Raw genomic sequence first — 22326 nt, forward strand, 5'->3', positions numbered from 1 at the left:
GAGCACTTGCTGCTTTTACAGAGAACTCAGGTTCGGTTTCCAGCACCCATAGCAGGCAGCTCATAGCTGTCTATAACTCCAGTGCCAGGGTTTTTGACCCCCCCTTTCCTACCTATGCAGACATTGCATGCACATGATACACATACATACATTTAGGCACACACACACACACACACACACACACACGTAATTGGTCAATCAATCTCTTTAAAACTATTTAATCAAGTACCTATTTTGTATTAACTGCTCCCAGCAGGATCTGGAGCTGTCTTCTCTCATTGTTTATTCTTGTTGTTTTGTTTTTGAGACACTCTCAAGTCACCAAGGCTGATCTCCAACAATACGTACCTGAGGTTGACCTTGAGCAGCTGACCCTCCTGGCCTCCACCTCTCAGATGCTGGGATTTCAGACTTGCAGGGTCACGCTTAGTTTTTGTTGGAGATGGTGTGGGAGATGGGGCCCAGGGATTTGTGTATGCCAGGCAATCACTCAACCACTGGAGCTGCATCCTCAGCCTCTACTTTTAATGTTTGTCACCCAGTGTGTGTTTGAGGAAGCTTACGCCACGATGACTCCAGTTTTCCTGGAGTTGGTGGGATCGCCATTTTCATCTTCTTCTCGGCTGAGTGTTGTTAAGGATGCTTGTAAGCATCTTGTCTGTTCCTGTGAATGAGTGAGACTGTCCAGGGCTGGCCTTTTGATCCCTCAAGTGGCAGGTGATAGACCCTCTCCCATGCCCTGCATCCTGGAGTGGAGAACGGTCAGTTCGCTTTATTCCTGGGCAGCTTACTGGCTTGTCCTTGAGGCTGCCCAGAAACCACTCTACGATCACTGTGAAAACATTCCAAGGGCCTTAGGAACCACTCCAACCAGCCCCCTGCTTCAGGAGGCCATGGTGTGAGTGACTTTTGCAGACAATCCGCTCTGGTCTCAGAAGACTTCGATGTAAAAATTAAATGAAAAATTTAGTTTTCCTTCTTTTCTTTCTCCTTTCTTTCCATCCTTCCTTTGTTCATTTCTTGTATTTGTGTGGGCACAGATGTTTCATGGCTTGTGTGTGTGTGTGTGTGTGTGTGTGTGTGTGTGTGTGTATTGACAGGACAGCTTGTGCAGATCAGTTCTTTCCTACTGTGTGGGTCGCTGGATTAGTTGTTGCTCTTGGCTCAAGGATCTTCACCTGATGAACAATCTTGCCAGCTCCAGATGTCATGTCAAGACAATCCCCACAAAACTTTTCTGGACCACCCCACGGCCGATCTCACCCAGGCCAGTGGAGAAAGCACTCCCTGGGATATCTCAGGAGAAAGCTTGCTATTGGTGCAGTTTGAGGCTCCTGGGCTTAAGGCCCGTGATTGGTGGAACCAGACTGATGCTCAGCATGGTACTTCACTTGAACCCCACTCCCCTTCTACAACTTTGTTCTGCTCACGTTTTCACCATCTGGGAGACCCTCATGCATGCTGCCACCCGAGTCCTGGACCTCTCCTGACATACTGTGTGTGTGGGATGGGCTAAGTGGAGGACACAAAGAGGAGGTATGGGCGTGGCCGTTAGCAGCCTTAGTGTTCACGAAGTGACTAGGAACAGAGGCGAGTGGGGGGAGGGGTGGAGGGGGAAACGGTGGCCAAGGACTGTGGACATGTAGCGAAGGTGACAGACTGCAGGTCTTAGTCTCTGGAAAGAGTTCTAGGGAGCTTCCTGGTTGTAAGAGCTGGGGGTCCTGACATCCAAGACCTGAAAGCCATTAATACTGGCCATGGCTTGGCGCTACCAGCATTAGCTTCTGCTAAAGAGCCAGGGATCACTGCCTGCCTGCTGAGGGCAGGGGAGGAAGAGCTGTAAACCTGAGCACCCGCAGTTTAAGTCTCTGGCTATCAGAACATGGAGCCATAAGAGATACATGTTGGGGTCTGGCACCGCGTGTCTGTTAGTCCTGCCGTCAGGCTTCCTCAGCTTGTTGAAGTCTCAGAAGCACAGATACCAAGGAAGCTGCGCTGTTCCTCACTGTGATTTCCATCTGCACAGAACCAAGAACCCAAGGTGGCCACCCGGTTAGCAACGTTACCATTATGTGCGTTAGGCTGATGTGTGTCTTTTGGATAGGTTGCCATCTGTCCGTCTTCAATGATGCTCTCCCTGTGTGTGGTTGTATAGGTGGGTATATTATATTTAGGTACACTGAATGGATTTATATGGCGTAGGTTGGATTAGAGAGAACATCCCAAGTTTTGAGCCATTTGGGTAGTGTTGCTATGAACATTCTTGTGCATGAACACTTATTCCTTTTTAAATTTAATTTTAAATATAAAATTGCATTTATTATTCATCTATTTTTATCTCTCTGTGTATGTGTAAATGTATATGTGTGTGTACATGTGTGTGTATGTATGTGCATATGTATGTGAGTGTATGTGTGTATTTGCATGAGTTGTGTATGCATATATGTGTGTGTTTATGAGTGTGTGTACATGTGTGTATGCATGAATGCCATTGCTTTGTGTGGAGGTCAAAGGACAAGTTACCAGACTTGGTTCTTTCTTTCAAGTCATCGGACCTGGTGGCAAATACCCTAAGCACTGATCCATCTAACAAGCTTCTCCACTCCAACATCCCTGGCACCCCACCTGTGAGACAAGATCTCCTGTATCTCAGGCTGGCTTCAAACTGGCTGTGTGGCCAAGGGTGACCTTCAGCTTCTGACTCTCTACTCCCTCTCCATCCTGGGTGCTGGGATCACACCGTCTACACCTAGTTCATTCGGCGCTGAGGCTCAGACAGAGCTTCTTGCATGCCAGGCAAGCACTGCTTTCTTACAGGGCCATTTCCCACCCTGCCTCTCCTGCTTCCTGATGGCTACTGCTGTTCTTGGTTCGTTACTATAGTGTTCGATCATCTTTCTGCCACTTTTTTCTCTGGCATGTCAGACCTGTCTCCACAGAACTCCCGTGAGGACGTGGAGGACACATCCAGATAATCCAGAACAAGCCTCCCATCTCAGGGCCTTAACCACGTGTGCTGTGTGCTAGCGTCCCACCGTAGATTCCAGGGCTTAGGATGTGGGCGTCTTGTGGGCAGAGGCAGTATTCAGTCTCTTACAGGACTACAGTTTCTAAGCTGGCTTTAAAAAAATCTGTGAGTGCATGTGTTGTGTGTGCTTGTGTGTGTGCTGTGCTGTGTGCTGTGCTGTGTGCATGTGTGTGTGCTGTGCTGTGTGCTGTGCTGTGTGCATGTGTATGTGCTGTGCTGTGTGCTTGTGTGTGTGCTGTACTGTGTGCTTGTGTGTGTGCTGTGCTATGTGCATGTGTGTGTGCTGTGCTGTGTGCATGTGTGTGCTGTGTGCATGTGTATGTGCTGTGCTGTGTGCATGTGTGTGTACTGTGCTGTGTGCATGTGTGTGCTGTGTGCATGTGTATGTGCTGTGCTGTGTGCACGTGTATGTGCTGTACTGTGTGCTTGTGTGTGTACTGTGCTGTGTGCATGTGTGTGTGCTGTGCTATGTGCATGTGTGTGTGCTGTGCTGTGTGCATGTGTGTGTACTGTGCTGTGTGCATGTGTGTGCTGTGTGCATGCTGTGCTGTGTGCTGTGCTGTGTGCATGTGTATGTGCTGTGCTGTGTGCACGTGTATGTGCTGTACTGTGTGCTTGTGTGTGTGCTGTGCTATGTGCATGTGTGTGTACTGTGCTGTGTGCATGTGTGTGTGCTGAGATGTGTGTTGGTCAGAGGACAGCCTCAAATGTTGGTCCTTGCCTTCCATCTTGCTTGTGGCAGGTTCTCTTGTCCCTGCTGGCACTATTCCAGGAATCCTCCTGTCTCACCTCCCATCTCCTGTAGCAGAGCTAAGACTGTGGATGTGAGTTCTGCAGATGTAACTCATGGTTACATGTTAAAGCCTTTACACACGAAGGCATTTCCTCAGCCCTGCTTCCATGTGTGAGGCGTGCAGTGGGTGGCTGGCTGCGGCCCTGCTGGGGTTCCCACACAGCCTGTGTGTAGACAGCTGTCTGAGGGCTCCGGGAAGAGACAAGGACTTAAGCCTCTGCGCCCTGAGTGAAGGCCGAAGATTTTCGTCCTGGAAACTCCAAGGCTTTTTGCGGTCCTCCCTGGCTCCCGCTGATGCGATTTGGGGCCAAGCCAAGACAGAATTGAAGAGAAGACAGTCCGGAATTTGATTTTTGACAACCCAGACTGGGTTGAATGTGGTCACAGCCCCAAAGAAAGTGCTTTATTTGTGCTTCCTACCATGGTATCAATAACAGCGATAAAATTAGGAAACATTATATGTGGCTCTCCATTGTAACTCCATTATTTGGAGGTCAGATAAGTCCTTTGGGCCATGAGCAACTTTCTCTTCTGGCCTTGCAGTTTTAAGGGGACTATTTATGTTGTTGTGCGGTTTGGCCCTCCTCTATAAATATATTGATGAAAATGTAAAAGGGTGTGGACTTGGGATATAACTCATTTGGCAGAGCATTTGCCTTGGATGCCCTGAGATTGTCTTCAGCACTGCACACGTCCAGGCATGGCGGCGTCTGGTGGCGCTCACCTGTAACCCCAGTGCGGTGGAGATGGAGGCAGGAGGATCAAAAGTTTAAGGCTGTCTTCAGTTAGCTTGAGACCAGCCTAGACTACAGGGGAGCCAGTCTCAAATGAGAACAAGGAAGGAAGGTCTGAGGATATGTCCCTCTGAGCAGAGTGACAAGTAAAAGAGGCATGAGTTCAAAGCCCCAGCGTCCCTGTAAAAGCCCGGCATGTGGCACCCCTGTCACTCCTGAGGGATGGGGAGCTGAGAGGACCCACTCTATCTGGAATGGTAAGGAAGCTCCAGGTTGCATGAGACCCTGTCTCAAAAAGCAAAGGCGGAGAGGCAGCAAGAAGAAGGGTTACGCTGACGAAGGCGCTTGCTGCACAAGATTGGTGATGCACCAGAATCCATAGAAAGGTGGAAGGAGGGGGCTGACCCCTGAGAGTTGTCCTCTGACCTGCATGCCTGTGGTGTCCCCCAACAACGACAAGAACATATTAAAAATATGGAGAATGTGGGCAGGAGAGATAGATGGTTCAGTGGTTAAGAGCACCGACTGCTCTTCCAGAGGTCCTGAGTTCAATTCCCAGCAACCACATGGTGGCTCACAACCATCTGTAATGGGATCTGATGCCCTCTTCTGGTGTGTCTGAAGACAGCAACTGTGTACTTATAATAGATAGATAAATAGATAAATAAATCTTTAAAAAATATGGAGACTAAAAGAATACACTGGAACTTGATAGGCAAGCACGCCTGCACACATCCACACACACATTCACTTCACAGACACATAGCTGAAAGGCAACCTCTTTGGCTTCTCATTATGGGGATGCTTTCAAAGGCAAGATCCGTAGGGGGCCTCTTGGAAAATGTGGGTGAGATTTGGGACCCTGATAGCCTGTGCTTGGGAAGGCAGAGTGCATGATGGGACATAGGTGACTTTCAGTTTGTCTTCATGGTCAGTCTGTCATGGCTTTGGCCAGCTGACAGCAGTCCGTGAAACCCCTGGAGGTAACCTGGGCAGAGTCAAGGAAACCTTAAAAGTGCCATGTAAGTGTGTGACATGAGCCTTTAGATCTCCTCTTTGCAGGTGATGTGGCTTGGCAGGATATTTACACCCCAAATATTTATTGAGGACATTTTGCGTGCGTGCCAATGCCACGTGAGTAGCATGGGGTACAGTTAGGACCTGCCTTAGGGACCTGTCAGTCCCTGCTAAGAGGGAGTATTTGTTTGTGTGGCTCCTGAGAGGAAAGAAGCAGGCAGTATGATCTCCATGGCAACAGTGCAACCTCTCATTGTGGTGAGACTGTGTTTCAATAAAACTTTATTAGGCAAACAGGCAGCAGGTTGCACATAGCCTTCAGGGTGTGGCTTGACCACCACCAGTCTCACCTGACACTTGGACCCCTTCTCTCTTGTGCAAGTTTTCAAGCAGAGTGTGGTGGTTCCAATCTTTTCATGTGACCTTTAGCTTTCTTGTCCCTCTGTTTCCCTTGTTTATTTCTTCAGAATTTGTATTATTGCCATGTGTGGGTGTGTCCACGTGTGTGTGTGTGTGTGTGTGTGTGTGTGTGTGTGTGTGTGTGTGTAGGTCAGAAGATAACTTTATGGGGTGGTTTCCCCTCTTCTACCTTCATGTTGGTCCTGGGGGTTGTGCTCAGATTCCTGGGCTTCCAAGTCCTTTACCTGCTGACCCATACTGCTCCCCACCGTCACAAGGATGGCCTCAAATTTGATATGCCCTGAGTGTGACCTTGAATTATTATTTTCTTCACCTTCCAGGTGCTGGGATTTCTGGCTGTCATCAGTGAAAGTAGCTTTTCTCTTTTTTTCCTTTTGAGACAGTGTCTCATGATGTGTGGCTCAGGATGGACTGGAACTCAATATGTAGACCAGGCTAGCCTCAGATTTGGTGTGGTTCTCCGGCTTTAGCCTCTCAAGTGTTACAGGGTCTGGCCTTGGTCTGTAAAATGACGAATCTGTTCTAGGGGCACTGGGATCTGAGTTAGTGACCTACCTCATTGCTTTAACAAAACACCTGACTGGGGCTGGAGAGATGGCTCAGCGGTGAAGAGCACTGACTGTTCTTCCAGAGGTCCTGAGTTCAAATCCCAGCAACCACATGGTGGCTCACAACCATCTGTAATGCGATCTGATGCCCTCTTCTGGTGTGTCTGAAGACAGCGACAATGTACTCACATATATACAATAAATGAATAAATCTTTTTTAAAAAACCCAGCAAACAAAGCATCTGACAAAACAAAGTAAAGTATAGAAGAGTTTGCAGCAGGGCTTCCAAGGGCAGACATGGTTGTCTCCTTCCACCCTGTGGGTTCCAGGGATCAAGCTCAGGTCTTCAGGCTTGGCAGCGAGCGCCTTTCCCTCTGAGTCATCCTTTTGACCCTGACCCTTACACTCAGGTATCAGCAGGGTATTTACATGACAGTTTCCTGGCCTTTTTCTGTCCCCTTCTCCTCTTTCCTTTTCTGTCATGAGGGGAAGAACTTACAAACAGACGAAATGGCAGGAATCCCAGCAGCCATGGTGACCCCTGAGGTAATCTGGTTGAAGGCCAGAACAGACATGGCTTCCAAGAACTCTGTTTCAGAGCCTCTTCGTGGATTAATTTTTAGAATTTCCCATGAGGAAGAGGGAGTGAGCTTCTTTTAAAAGCCTCTAACCATGGCTCTACTCCCTGCCCCAAGGATGTAGAAAGAAATCTACATTGCAGATAGAAAAACTGAAGAAGTGGTTTGTTCTGGCCAGTCAGTGACATAAAATCTGGAATTCTTTGACTCCAAAGTGTTTTCTTTCTAAACATTTTCTTCCCTTTGTTCGTTAGTTACTAACGTTTGTGAGTTTTTATTTTATGTGGATGAATGTTTGCCTGCATGTGTTCATATGTGGCATGTGTGTGCAGTGCCTAAGAAGGGACTCTCAACTGAGGATCTGCCTCCATTGGCTTGGCCTGTGATTATTTCGGTGGGATATTTTCTCCTTTGGTAATCGATATGAGAGGACCTAGCACACGATGGGGGGTGCCACCCATGGGCTGGTGGTTTTGTGCTGTCTAAGAAAGCAGGTTGAATAATCCATGGGAGCGAGTCAGTAAACGGTGTTCCTCTGTGGTCTCCACTTCAGTTCCTGCCTCTAGCTTCCTGTCTCAACTTCCCGCCTTGGCTTCCCTTGATGACAGACTGTGACAGACTGTGACTTGTAAGCCAAATGAACTCTTTTTTCCCAAGTCCCCTTTATTCAGAGTTTTATCACAACAGACTCTACCTAGGTAAACTAAGCTTTCTGTTCTTGAACTTGTGGTAATTTTTCTACCTTTGTCTCTCCTGCTGTAGGGATACAGGTGTAGGTTACCACAGTTGGCATAGATAAAAGTTCTCTCTCCCTCCCTCCCTCCCTCCCTCCCCCCCCTCCTCTCTCTCCCTCCCTCCCTCCCTCCCTCCTCTCTCTCTCTCTCTCTCTCTCTCTCTCTCTCTCTCTCTCTCTCTCTCTCTGTGTGTCTACTTCTCTATCTCTGGAGGATTGAATCCAGGGCTTTGTACAAGCTAGGCAAACACTTGATCAAGCCCTTTGATGGATCTTGACTTGGCCCAAGGCCTCTGATTCATTAAACTTGATGTGGAACTTTGGCTGAGTTAGGGTCACGCACTTGTAGAGTGAACCTTGTTTTTGGGGGGTGGGTTATGTGCATACAGCTTGCCCTTATTCCTTGTATGTTGAAAGTGGGTCACTGAAGTTTTGTAGACAAGGCTGGCCTCAAACCCACAAACTGCCCCCTAAATGCTGGGTTTAAAGGCATGTGCTACCATGCTTAGCTTTTTTTCCCCACACAGGATCTACATATGCAGCCCTTGGCTGACCTGAAACTCACTATGCAGATCAGGGTGGCCTCTAATCCAAAAACTCAAAGATACCCCAGTCTCTGCATCCCCACCCCCCCACCCCCAGCTCTGGATTAAAGGTGTGCGCCAACACACCCGACCAGACAACTTTGAATTTCTGATCTCTATGCCTCAACCTCGAAAATGCTAGGCTTACAAGTGTACACTACCATGTTCAATGCTAGGGTTCAAAGCCAGTGCCCGAAGGATGCTAGGCCCCCATCCTTGCTCCAATGGGATAAAAAACTACAGCATCCCCAATGCTGTTCTGTTCCCCAACAATGTGCACACTGGCTTTGTGCTTTCTGGGCTCTTTTCCTGTTGTTTAGACAGGGTCTCCTGTAGCTCCATCTGCCTCTCCTGACTCTACCTGCCAAATGTTGGGATTACGATGTAGGCTGCCACATCTGGTGTGACTCAGTGTTAGGGACAGACCCCGGGGTCGCCAGCCAGCTAGGCAAACGCTCAGCTAGTCACACCCCAAGCTGCATCGACATTTTGCATTGGTTTGGTTCTTGTTTTTTGAGACAGGGTTTCTCTGTGTAGCCCCTGCTGTCCTGGACCCGTTGATGTGATAAAATACAGCAAAAGCACCTTAAAGGGGCCCAGAGTTCAGTCTCTAGCCTGTGTGTGTGTGGGGGGGGGGTGAGTTTTGGTTACGGTATCTTGCAGTAGCTATTCCCAGGCATTCAGTTTCTGAAGCAACAGGCAGGGTCCAAGAGCTGCACCCTAGGACGAGCACCTTAGTGTTCTCCAGCTACACACTCTGGCGTCCCCTGCCCAGGGTGTAGAACTGAAGTTGGTTTTCCCACATAACATGATCTAGATGGTCCCTACAGGCCTGCCCTATCCCACACGACTCTAGACTGTGAGTTATCACTAATGCCGCTGTCTTTCTTAGTCTTTGCTCCAGCTGTCTCTGTGGTGACTCATCGCCCTGCCTTTCTTCTCCTGAGGTGTTAGCAGCTGATACTTTGGTCCAAAGGGCGCCAGGATAACAATCTTCCGTTAAAGCAGGGGTGACCTGGGACTTAGGTTGTTTTGTCAAGTGCCACGTCTCAGGGTTGCTCTTAGAGCAAGCTGAATCCAGAGCCTGCTGTAAAAAGTCCGAGTTGGCAGCTGCCGGCTGCATGGGGAACTCGCCCAAAGCATGTAGCCAGGAGCTTCACAGTTCTTTGCCTCTTGTGCACAGAACCACACCCCAGGCTCTTACTTTGGTCAGCAAGAACAGTTAGTGCGAAGTGAAACTACAGAAGCTGAATGGCAAGGTTAGGGCATCGAAGGACTTTCCTGGATCCTGGAAGAGGGCTGGGTCTTTGGTCCCACTTTGGCAGATGGTAGGGCCCGTGTGCTGGGGCCTGTTACATTTCCACCCTCATGTTCAATAACAGGACAGGCCATTTTAGGAGGTGGAGCAAAAAGGTGAACTTCTGGAAAACCTTTCTGACAAGGCAAGAGAAGTAAATGGAAGGCTCTGTGAGAGCCAGTTTAAGTTTGAAGATTTTTTTTGGTCATTTTTCTTTTCTTTTGGAGACAGGGTCTCACATTGCCCAGGCTAGCTTCAGGTTCTGGGTAGCTGAGGATGACCACTTATCTTCTAAGTAAAAGCAGAGCGTGAACTCAGTTGGACCAAGAGAGGGAGCATCTCAAGGGGCACGATCTGTTCTCGTTCTGTTCCTGGGGCTTCCGGCCTCTTTATTTCCTGCTCTATAGTGCGGTTGATATCTTTGTTTCCTCTGTTCCTGTCTTATTTACACTTCTGTTTCTGTCTCATGATGACCTTGAACTTTTGAGCCTCTTGCCTGCATCTCCCACTGTAGCTTTTTTTTGGTATCTATCTGTCTGTCTATCTACTCACCTACTTATCTATCTAGAGATGGATATCTGTCTATCAATGAATCAATCAAATTTATATGAGTGCTATATCTTCACAGACACCATTAGATCCCATTACAGATGGTTGTGAGCCACCATGTTGGTGCTGGGAATTGAACTCAGGACCTCTGGAAGAGCAGCCAGTGCTCTTAACCACTGAGCCATCTTTCTAGCTCCAACATCTGCTCTTCAAAGGACTGGTCTTTGACCAGTCAGATGTCTCAGCTGGGTAAAGCATTTCTTGGTTTCAGACTTTAAATTCTCCTATGTAACAACTTATACCCGATTTCCATAGAAGAGACAGTAGGTTCACTAATGACTTTTGTATAATTCTCACAGCTTAGATAATAGAATCTTATTGATTTTCATACTTGTACATTGAGGTATCCATGGGGCAAAGGAGGCATTTGGAACATCAAGTTTCAAAGGAGTTAAATAATAAAAGAAGGTGGGGTGGGGAGGGCTGGGACAGATGGCTGGGGGTGGGTAAAGTGAGCTGAATTTGATCCTTAGCACTTACCCCAAAAAGCAGGGCACGGAGGGGGCTAGAAACATTCTTTTGCTGCTTACTAGTAGTTGTTGCTCTTCCGAAAGATCTGGGTTCGATTTCTACCACCTACACGGCAGCTCACAACCATCCATAAACCCCAGTGCCAGGGGTCTGATACCCTCTTCTGACCTCCGCTGCCACTAGGTACACACAAGGCACAGAGACATACCTTTGAGCAAACACTCATACACATGAAATTCAAAAGCAAAATCAGAAACCTTAAAGTAAAATGAAACAGCAGTGGCCATGGGGGTGGGTGTCTGTCACACACACACACACACACTCACACACAAACACACACACATATACACACACACATACTCACACACACTCACACACAAACACACACACACAGACACACATACACACACACACTCACACACAAACACACACACACACACACATACACACACACACCTGCTGCAGTGTCAGGGACATGTATATCCTGGGACTTGTTTGCCACATGGTCTAGCTGAGTCTTCCATCTCCAAGTGCACCGAGAGACTCTGTCTCAAAGATAAGGCAAAGGATGATTGAAGACAGCCTCTGGCCTCAACTTCTGGCCTTTACACATGTACACATGGGTGAGTAAGCTCACATACACATATATACAGTCTTAAAACACACATGAGATAGATATGTAGGTAGGTAGGTAGATAGATAGATAGATAGGTAGGTAGGTAGATATCCACACACTCACACGTATATAAAAAGTAAAATGTCAATAGTTTGTTAGTAGTAATTCTTTGGCGGTTGTGGCTTATTGGTAGACACGTGTCTAGCATGCCATGGGTTCTATCCCCAGTTACCACAAAAGGAAAAAAAATGCAGCAAAAGTCTGGGGCCATATGCTGAGCAGGTAGTGTGCAGTGTGTTTACATCCAGGGCTCCAAGCCCTAAGTTTTATCCTCAGCCTCTCACAATACAGGCAGCGTGCTGTGCAAAGCACTTGGGAGGTAGAGGCAGGAGATCAGGAGTTCAAGGTCATTTTTGGCCATGTAGCAAGTTTGAGGCTAGCCTGGGCTACCAGAGACACTCTCACCCTTCCAAACAGGTAAAGCTCTTTGTATTGTGGTGATGTCTATGTAAACTCAAAACGACATTTGATCTACTAAAAACAATAGGCACGGGGACATGCAGCAAATTTGTGGCTGAATCTGGAGCCCACCTTATGAAATTATCCAGCTTGTCTTAAGTCTCTCAGGGATGTCCAGCATTTTGGCTTCTCTGGGCCACACTGAAGGAAGAATCATCTTGAGCTACGTATTATACAAACCACTGAAATTAGCTGATAACCCACCCCCCCAAATCCATGTACAGTTTTTGTAGCCTCTTCCATCACTGTCTTCACAGAATAAGGTTTGACCACCCCGGAATCTTCTCCAGTGGCCAAGGAGGCGGCCATCCTGCAGCCTACTGGCCTGGCTTAGAAGAAGCCTGGTGTGGTAGCGGGGACGGAGACATCCAGGTACCAACTCCAATGGATCAGGCTACATTTGTTAGAGTCAGCAAGCAATTGTGCATTAAACTAGGTGAAGCAAGCTCATTTGCAGCTTAGGAAAGGGCCATTAAGCCCTGGGGAGATTTGTGTGTTTATCTCTCCCCTGTGAGTTGCCTGCTATTACATAACCAGCAAGTGGGTTTCACTGGCAAATGGAGTGATAGGGTTAGCACATCGCTTGTTCATCCCCGATTCTGACAGGAAGATTGGGATACGTTGCCATTTATAAGTACTCCAAAATTCAATCCCTCCCTCCGTCCTTCCCTCACTCCCTCTCTCCCCCCTCTCTCTCCCTTACCCCCTCTTTTTGGGTTTGTCATGCATGTGTGAGTATAGGTGCACACGTGGTGATAGTTGGTTCTCTCCTTCTGTCGTGTGGGCCACGAGGATTGAACTCAAGACATTGGAGGCAGCAGGCACATTTACAGGCTAAGTCACCTTACCATCTCTGAGAGCACGTTTAGTTTAAACCTACGGCTTTTAAATCCAGCTCTGCCATCTAGAATTTTGACATGGGTCTTAGAATGGCTTGTTGAAAAGAGGAACAATGGAATGTGGCTTTGGAATGTTCCGCTGAAGATGGGCCAGTTTCTAAGCAGTGCCTGTGGACCCTGGGCCGACCTACTCTGATGGGACCCAAGGATGAAGACTTCGGGGCTCAAGATCAGTTCAAGCATGTGCTTCCTTGTTAAACTGGCAGGTACTCCAAGCTGGACCCCAGTTTGACTTCTTCCTGGAGTCCAAGGTTCATGAGAGTGAGTTCACCTCTTAGGAGGAATTTTCTCTTTGTGGGCACATGTGTACACATCTGGAAGATAAAGATAAAGTTTTTGAAGATAGGGTCCTATTATTGGCCTGGAGCTCACCAATAAGACTAGGCTGGCTGGCTTGTGAGCCTCAGGATCCTCCTGTTTTCTGCTCCCTATCACTGGAATGATAAGTGTTTACCACTACATTCTTTTTTTTTTTTCTTTTTTCTTTTTTTGGTATGGTGTGATGGCTAGCTTTGACATGACATAACCTAAAATCACCTAGGAAGATAGTCTTAATGAGGAATTGTCTACATTGGGTTGGCCTATGGTCTGAGGATTGTTTTAGTTAAATTAACTGATGCAGGAAGACCCAGCCCACTGTGGGCAGTATCATTCCCTTGGCTCGGGGTCCTGAACTATACAAGAGTGGAGAGACTGAGCTGAACTCAAACAAGGAAGCACGCATGCATTTATTTTCCCTGTGCTCTTGCTCGTGGATTAAAAGTGCTCAGCACTCTCAAGCTGTGATTCTCTACAGTGATGGACTGGAACCTAGACGTGTGAGCTGAAGTAAACCCTCTCCCCCGAGTGGCTTTTTGCCAGGGTATTTTGCCATAGCAACGGAAAGCAATTAGAACCTGTGGATTCTGGGAAGCAAATTCAGCTCCTCATACTTGAGGAGCAAACACTTTACTGACGAGGGCATCTCCCCACCTTGCTCTTTCTATTAAGAATCAGAGTCATCCTGTATACTTTGATCAGTCAGCCGTTCCCTCGTCATGGGCCTGGGCGGTGGCTTTCGAATTCATCAGGCTGGGCAGAGGCCAGGACTCAGGGTTTCGTCCCTATGACTGATTACTGTTCGGAGAGGACCAGGTGTCCCTTCCTTCTTTTACAGCCCTGACGGGTGATGAGGTCATAGCCTCGACCCCAAGACACTCAGCCCTTAGTTTTCATCCTGGCCTGGAAGTCTTGTGGTAAGAGAATACAAAGAACAGATTAAAGAAAATTCAAGCAGAAGGCACCCAAGTTTGCCCAGTGATGGGTTTCTCTGGCTGGCCCTGTCCATAGGAGCTTACTTGAGTGAAGGAATCACAATGCCCCGTTCTCTTCAGGCAGCAGAGATGGAAGCCTGCAGGGCCCACAGTGTGGAGTACCCTGTATTGTTGTGGTGCCTATGTGTGCGGCTAATGTAAGTCACTGCCTTGGGTTACCCGGAGGGTCCAGTCACGCATGACAGCGTTTGTAAAGTTCGACAGCTAGTGCCTGGGACAAGTGAGAAAAGAGAGGCTGGAGAAATGGTTCAGTGGTTAAAGGGTTCAGTTCCCAGCACCTGCCTGACAACTCACTGCCTGAAGCTCAAGTTCTGGGGTTTCTGATGCCCCCTTCCGTCCCACAGAAGCATTGCACACACACACACACACACACACACACACACACACAGGGCAACATAGACACATAAAATAAAAATAGACCTTAAAAAAGAGAAAGAAAAGAAAGTCTAGGTGAGGTGACACATGCCTTTAACCTTAGTATTTTGGAGGCAGAGGCAGGTAGGGTGCAGGGAGTTCAGCATCAGCCCGGCTTCCATAGTGAGTTCTGGGGCAACTAGGGTTACACAGTGAGGTTTCCCTTAAAAAGAAACAAAGAAAATGTGCCAATATGAATTTTGTGCATTTCCACCAGTGGGGGGAAAATATCAAGAGTGGTTTTTATTTTTATTTTTGACAGACTCATGTATTTATTTATTTATCTTTGGGTGCAGTGGAACTTTATTGATGGTATTTGAGAGAGTAGGGAGGGCTCCCTAGGCCCCTCCTATTATTATGGGGGTCTGGGATGGAAATTGTGAGGGAGATGCTCAGTGTTGGGGGCCGAGTTGGGATGGGACTCCTCAGCAACTGAGGGCCTCTCTCTTGTTCTCAGTGTCCTTGCTGGGGGATGGGTGGTCCAGGGTTTCTTACTCCTTAGAGGCCATGTAGGCCATGAGGTCCACCACCCTGTTGCTGTAGCCAGAAAATGAGCCTCACAAAGTTGTCATTGAGAGCAATGCCAGCCCTGGCATTAAAGGTGGAAGAGTGGGAGTTGTGTTGAAGTCCCAGGAGACAACTGGTCTTCAGTGTAGCCCAGGATGCTCTTTAGTGGGCCCTCAGATGCCTGCTTCATCACCTTCTTGATGTCATCATATTTGGCAGGTTTCTCCAGGTGGCATGTCAGTTCCACAACAGATATACTGGGGGTAGGAAATGGAAGGCCTATTCTGATCTGGAATGACCTTGCCCCCAGCTCTGCAGCACCAGTGGATGCAGGGATGATGTTCTGGGCTGCCCCAGGACCATCATGCCACAGGTTTCCAGAGGGGCCATCCACAGTCTTCTGAGTGATGGCATGAACTGTGGTCATGAGCCCTTGCACGATGCCAAAGTTGTCATGAATGACCTTAGCCGGGGGGGGGGGGGGGGGGCTAAGCATTTGGTGGTGCAGGACACATTGCTGACAATCTTGAGGGAGTTGTCATATTTCTCATGGTTCACACCCATCACAAACATGGGGGCATCGGCCAAAGGGGCAGAGATGATGACCCTTTCGGCCCCACCCTTCAAGTGAACCCTGGCCTTCTCCATGGTGGTGAAGACACCAGTAGACTCCACAACGTACTCAGAACCAGCATCGACCCATTTGATATTAGTGGGATCTTACTCCTGGAAGATGGTGATGGGCTTCCCATTGATGACAAGCTTCCCATTCTCAGCCTTGACTGTGCCATTGAATTTGCCATGGGCAGAGTCATACTGGAGCATGTAGACCATGTAGTTGAGGTCAATGAAGGGGTCGTGGATGGTGACAATCTTCACTTTGCCAGATCCTGAGCAGAAGGCAGCTCTGGTAACCAGGCGCCCAATATGGCCAAATCCGTTCTCACCGACCTTCACCATCTTGTCTAAGGGACAAGGCTGGCACTGCACGAGAAGATGCAGCTGTCTCTGGAACAGGGGGGAGCAGAGAGCCGACAGACTCTTTTAGCCCAGGCTTGTTAGTTAACAACTTGCCATTGAACCTCTGATCCTCCTGCCTCCACTTCCCTGATGCTGGGATTTGAACCCAGGCCTTTAAGCATGCTAGGCAGGCACTCCGCCAAGCGGGCCCTATCCCCGCTTCTGTTTGTATCTTGTCATTCAAGGCTGTTTGCCTTTGTTGCTGTAATTTCATGGAGCCTGTTGCTCATTCTCGGGAGCCACAGCTTAATTCTTTAGGATATGCACAGCAATGTGTTCGTAACTATGATTTAAGACCATGCCTGTGTTTGCACATATTCATGTGAACATTCTAGTCCTTCCTCGTTCTCCTCAACACTTGGCTCTATTGGGTGTTTTATTGTTTTTAATATGTATGTATGTATGTATGTATGTATGTATGTATGTATGTGAGTGAGTACACTGTGGTGTTTTCAGATAGACCAGAAGAGGGCATTGGATCCTATTACAGAGGGTTGTGAGCCACCATGTAGTTGCTGGGAATTGAACTCAGGTCCTTTAGAAGAGCAGTCAGAGCTCTCAACCACTGAGCCATCTCTCCAGCCTGTTGTTTTTTACATTTTAGCTATTGTTATTTGAAAATAACCAATGGTGTTGGATACCACTCGGGATGACCTTGGCCTCCTGATTCTCTTGCCTCAACCTGCCAAGTGCTGAGATAACAGGTGTGTACCGTCAGGAACAGTGCAGTGTTGGGGACCAAACTGAGAATTTCATTCATGCGAGGCAAGCGCTCTACTGACTGAGCTGTACCCATAACCTTAAACTAGATTTTAACCAGGTTGTTTCTCTTTAATGTTTTTATTACACTTATTTTCGTGTGCCTGCAAGCATGTAGACAGCAGAGGACAGCCTTTGGGAATCAGCTCTCTCCTTTTACAAGATGAGTACCCAGGATTGCGTGCTGTCCGATCTTGCTGCTACCTGCTGGGCTGCCTGGTTGTTTTCTTACCTTTTAGTTTCTTGAGCATTATTTATTTGAATGTTTGTTTATATGACTCTGTGTATATATGTTCGTGTATATGTATGAGTGTATATATGTGTGTATATGTGCATGTGAGTCTGTATATGTGCATCTGTGTGTATATGTATCTGTATGTATATGTGCATGTGTCTATATATATGTGTCTATATGTGTGTACTTGTGTGTATATGTGTGTGTGAGTGTGTCTCTGTATGTTTGTGTGTGAGTGTGTGTCTATACATGAGTATATATGTGTGTAATTATGTGTATTAATGTGTGTTTATGTGTGAGTATGCATCTGTGCCCGAGTGTGTATATATATATATATATATATATATATGTGTGTGTGTGTATGTCTATGTGTGATTGTGTGTCTGTGCCTGAGTGCATACATGTATGTATATATATGTATGTCTATGTGTGATTGTGTGTGTCTGTGCCTGAGTGCATACATGTATGTATATATATGTGTGTCTATGTGTGATTGTGTGTGTCTGTGCCTGAGTGCATACATGTATGTATATATATGTGTGTCTATGTGTGATTGTGTGTGTCTGTGTATGAGTGTGTATGTACATGTGTGTATATATATATGTGTGTGTCTATGTATGTGTGTCATGCATTTGTGCTCTTGCATGCACAGGCCAGAGGAGAATGTTGGGTTCTCTCTGCCTTATCCCTTGAGACTGGGTCTCTTACTGAGCCAGTATCTTCGTTTCAGACAGACCGAACGTCTGGCCAGTGAGTCCCACCCGTGTCTGCCTGCTTCCCTCCAGCACTGGGTTTGCAGGCACACATGGGCATGCCCAGCTCCTTGCTTGTGTCCTGAGGATCTTGGTCACTGAGCCACGTCCCTGGTCTGACTTCATGCTTGTGATGAACTGGCCCATCTCTCGGAAGCTCATTGCATCTTGGTATGTAGAGTGGTTTCCGGTTTCCCTTTACTGCCGTTCGTTGCCTTTGAGGCTGGAACTGATGTTCCCATCTTGCCCCTTCTCTCTGAGAGCAGTCTGTGCTTTAGATCATAGGCTAATCCTCAGATTACTATGTAGTACTGATTGGCCTCAAACTTTCGGCCATCCTCCTGTCTCATCCTCCTGAGTACTGGGACCATGTGTGTATGTGTTCCACCCCCACCCCAGTCCTTTAAACAGAGGTTCGGAGCGAAGAACAAGGCTTAGGGCACTGTCTGGATGTGTGTGGAAGGTGATGCTGAGCAAGCAGGAGGAACTGAGTTCAAATCCCCAGAGTCTGGGGGCAGTGGGTCTTGGCTGCATGCATCTGTAACCACAGCCGAGATGGAAGGCAGCTCTGTGGGCCAGGCAGCCAGGCAATATGCATCTTTGAGCAACAGAAGGGAAAGCCCACCTCAGACCACGGGGACGTGAGACCGGCAGCCCAGCTTGTTCTCCGACTTCTGTGTGCATCTGTGACCGACACACCTCTGTACATATGTGAACACATGCTCATCACACACACTACACAAAGGGCCGTTGGCAGGTGGCTCTGGGACTTGCTGACTGATGCCCTTGGAGAAGTTGGTGATGGGTTTTAGTGACTGGAAGGGTCAGAGGCACGTTTGTTTTCTTAGCTGGTGGAAGGGATGGGGGCCAATCTTTACTCTTACTGGAAAATAGGTGCTTTACATTGTAATTGTTCATTGAATGTGTGTGTGTTGAATGTGTGCAGAGGTCAGAGGACAACTTGGAATGGTTGGTTCTTTCCTTCCACTTTGTGATTCCTGGGGACTAAACTCAAGTTCTTAGGCTTAGTGACAAGTTCCTTTACCCGCTGAGCTGTCTCACCAGCCCCGAAATAGATGTTTCAAGCAGGAGGCTCCTTTTTTGTAAAAATTTGCTTGTAACCTTACAGGGTCCATTCATCTTTGCTTTCTCATTTGGATCCAATGCCTCTGAGTGAGAAATTTGGCCAATCAGAAAGTCCTTAAATGGATTCCCCGGTTACATCTCATTTCTAGAGCCTGTTTGCAATCCAAATTGATACAAATATTCCTTTTACTGTGCAGGAGCTCTGAATGCTGCATTCTGGTTTGTTCAGATTTACCCTGGATTACTGAACACTGAACCTTGTGGGGGCAGCTGAGGCTCTGAATGATAAGCTGGTTCCAGCCTCATTTTGAGGAATTGCCCTGGCACTGGGGCTGCAGAGATGAGATGCTCATAGTGTGTGTGTGTGTGTGTGTATGTGTGTGTGTGTGTACTCTCACACACATGTGTGTATGTGTGTTTATATGTATGTGCATATTTCCATATATATGTGTCTATGTGTATGTGTGTATATATGTGTATGTGTTTGTATGTATGTGTATGTATGTGTGTGTTTATGTATGTATGCATGTGTGTGTGCTTATGTGTATGTGTATATTTGCATATATATGTATATATGTGTTTGTGTGTATGTGTGTATATGTGTGTATGTATGTGTGTGTTTATGTATGTGTATGTCTGTACATGTGTGTTTATATGTTGCATATGTATGAGTATGTATGTATGCATATTTATGTATATGTATGTGTGCCTGTGTGTGTGTGTGTGTGTGTGTGTGTATACTGGGGTGATAGGCCTTTATTCTATCACTGAGCAACATCGCGAAGCCCAGTCAAGTGCTTTGAGTGGAGACGGACTAGAATGGTCTATGTTGTCAACCTCTCATAATCTAAAATCACTGAGGAATTGTCTTGATCAAGTTGGCCAGTGGGCATGTCTATAGGGCACTATCCTGATTATTTAATGGCTGTGGGAAGATCCAGCCCACTATGAGTGGTGCCATTCCCTAGGCAGCAGCTCCTGAACTGTGTGAGTGGAGAAAGTAAGCTTTGTGCAGACATGGATGCATTGCATTTATTGTTCTCTGCTCTTGACTGTGGGTGTAAAGCCGCCAGTTTCCCCATGTTCCTGCCACTGTGACTTTCCCTCCTTGATGAACTGACCTGAAACTGTAAGCCTGATAATAAACCGTCGACTTTAGTTGACTTTATCAGGATGTTTTATCACAGCAACAGGAAACAAAGCTAAGATACAAACCCATGTTCCGGAAGGGCTCTCTGAGAGTCCCCATCTGCAGGATCCTGGGTCTTGAGCTCTGTCCTCGGAGTTTCTCAGTGTGTGAATCCGTCAGATCAGCACTTGGGGAAGCACTGAGTGTGTCTCTCTGCTTCCGGGTTTTGGAGAGTTTTCCAGTGAATACTCGGGGTTTCAAGTAGAGAGTTGTACTTAAATGTTCAAGGGTAACTTTGAATCTGCATCGGAGAGAGCCACGTTTCAAGGAGTAAAATGGACACATGTCACACTCCAAGAATAATTCTGCCATTTTTTCCTATATCTTTTTTTTCTGGATCCATTTCCCATAATAAGTTAATGTCATGTCTCACAAAAGGAAGGGAAATCTAACAATTCTCTTCATAGGACATGACACCGGGGCCTAGGAGCCCCAGATAAACTTGCTCCGCCCTTCATTTACAGGTGAAAAACGTCCCCAGAGAGATGAAGTTTAGTTTATTTCCAGAGTTTATGCAGAGTAGAGCAAGAAATCAGATCTGGCTGCTCTGATGGTGCTGGAGAAGCTGCAGGAAGGCAATGTAAAAATGACTTGGGTTTTTTCTTTTCCTTTTAGCCCTGTGGTTTTGTTAAATATGGGACAATATTTCCTGGCTTTCTATTTTCTGGCTGGCGCCCCGAGGCTCACCTGATGTTCTGGTTTATTTATTAGGCTGTATTGAGTGATGGTGAAGGCTTCAAAATACACCGAGACCTTGCCTGCCCGGAACGCACTGTCCGGGAAGGTATTAAAAGAGAGCTTTGGGGATAATGGTCTCATGCTAGTTTCTTTAGTTAACGTAGCTTTGAGAACAGAGTGGGAGTTTCAATAACCCAAGTGACTTTATATTTTAATACGATGTGCACAGGCCAGGTCTCTATCCCAGGTGGTCTTAAACTCAGTATACAGGCAAGGATAAACTTGAACTTATCTTCTGGCTCGTAACTCTTGAGCGCTGATGCCCATGGAGGCCAGGGAGGGTATCATATCCCCTGGACCAGGATGGAGTTACAGGGGGGCTGTGGCCCACTTAATATGGGTGCTGGGAACAGAACTTGGGTCCTCTGCAATAGCAGCGAACACTTTTAACCTTTGAGCCGTCTGTTTAGCCTGGGATCGGTTCTTGGCAGTGCCTGCACCTGTCTTGTAGTCAGTGTGGTCTTTGATGCCATTTCACACTTGTTCATTTTTGAACGATTGCTGCTTTGGTTAGAAAAAGTGTTTGTTTGTTTGTTTGTTTGTTTATTTATTTATTTTTAGGGTTATTCTTTAGAGATGGAATTTGACCCTTTGGGGAGACACTTCCCATGGTATATCGATGAACACTCCATGTGGCGCTTCCTCTGACTTACTGAAGGGGAGAAAACTGTCAAGGTCCAGATCAGTGGTCCTCAACCTCCTTAACGTTACACCCCTTTAATACAGTTCCTCAGGTTGCGGTGACCCCCAACCATAAAGTTATTTTTGTTGCTACTTCACAACTGTGATTTTGTTACTATTACGAATCATAATGTAAATGTCATCATTTTCTGACGGCCTCAGGTAACGCCCTGTGAAAGAGTCGTTCATCCCCAGGGGTCACAAGCCAGTGTTCTAAGTAGTAAATCATTTCTATTCTGTTGCAGCCTTAGGGCAGCCTTGGACAGTCTATGAGCAGGATGCATGGTTGCTGTCTTAGTCAGGGTCTCTTTCTTTTTAAATTTATTTATTTATCTTTGTAAGTACATTGTCTTCAGACACACCAGAAGAGGATATCAGGTCTCATTCCAGATGGTTGTGAGCCACTATATGGTTGCTGGGAATTGAACTCAGGACCTCTGGTTAGTCATCAGGATTTCTATTCCTGCATAAAACATCATGACCAAGAAGCAAGTTGGAGAGGAAAGGGTTTATTCGACTTACACTTCCATATCGCTGTTCATCACCAGAGGAAGTCAGGACTGGAACTCAAGCAGGTCAGGAAGCAGGAGCTGATGCAGAGGCCATGGAGGGATGTTACTTACTGGCTTGCTTCCCCAGCCTTGCTCAGTCTGCTTTATTATAGAACCCAGATCTACCAGCCCAGGGATGGCACCACCCACAATGGGCTGGGCCCTCCCCCCTTGATCACTAGTTGAGAAAATGCCTTACAGCTGGATCTCATGGGGACATTTCCTCAACTGAGG

The 22326-nt window shown here is 47.1% G+C and overlaps 1 protein-coding gene across 1 annotated transcript in view; it reads left to right on the plus strand.

The window, feature by feature from the left end:
- Positions 1-569: 569 nt before the first annotated feature.
- Positions 570-22326, plus strand: part of OSBPL10 (oxysterol binding protein like 10) — a gene marked incomplete at its 5' end in the record, with an annotated part of 222325 nt that continues 200568 nt past the window's right edge. Inside the window, 5 exons of the mRNA XM_080934693.1 lie at positions 570-645; positions 787-898; positions 12206-12320; positions 13054-13108; positions 14004-14082. Coding sequence (XP_080790819.1) covers positions 570-645; positions 787-898; positions 12206-12320; positions 13054-13108; positions 14004-14082 — 437 coding nt within the window. The remainder of the gene's footprint in view (positions 646-786; positions 899-12205; positions 12321-13053; positions 13109-14003; positions 14083-22326) is intronic.

The sequence above is a fragment of the Micromys minutus genome (assembly GCF_963924665.1).
Source record: "Micromys minutus genome assembly, chromosome: 21".
Classification (NCBI taxonomy): domain Eukaryota; kingdom Metazoa; phylum Chordata; class Mammalia; order Rodentia; family Muridae; genus Micromys; species Micromys minutus.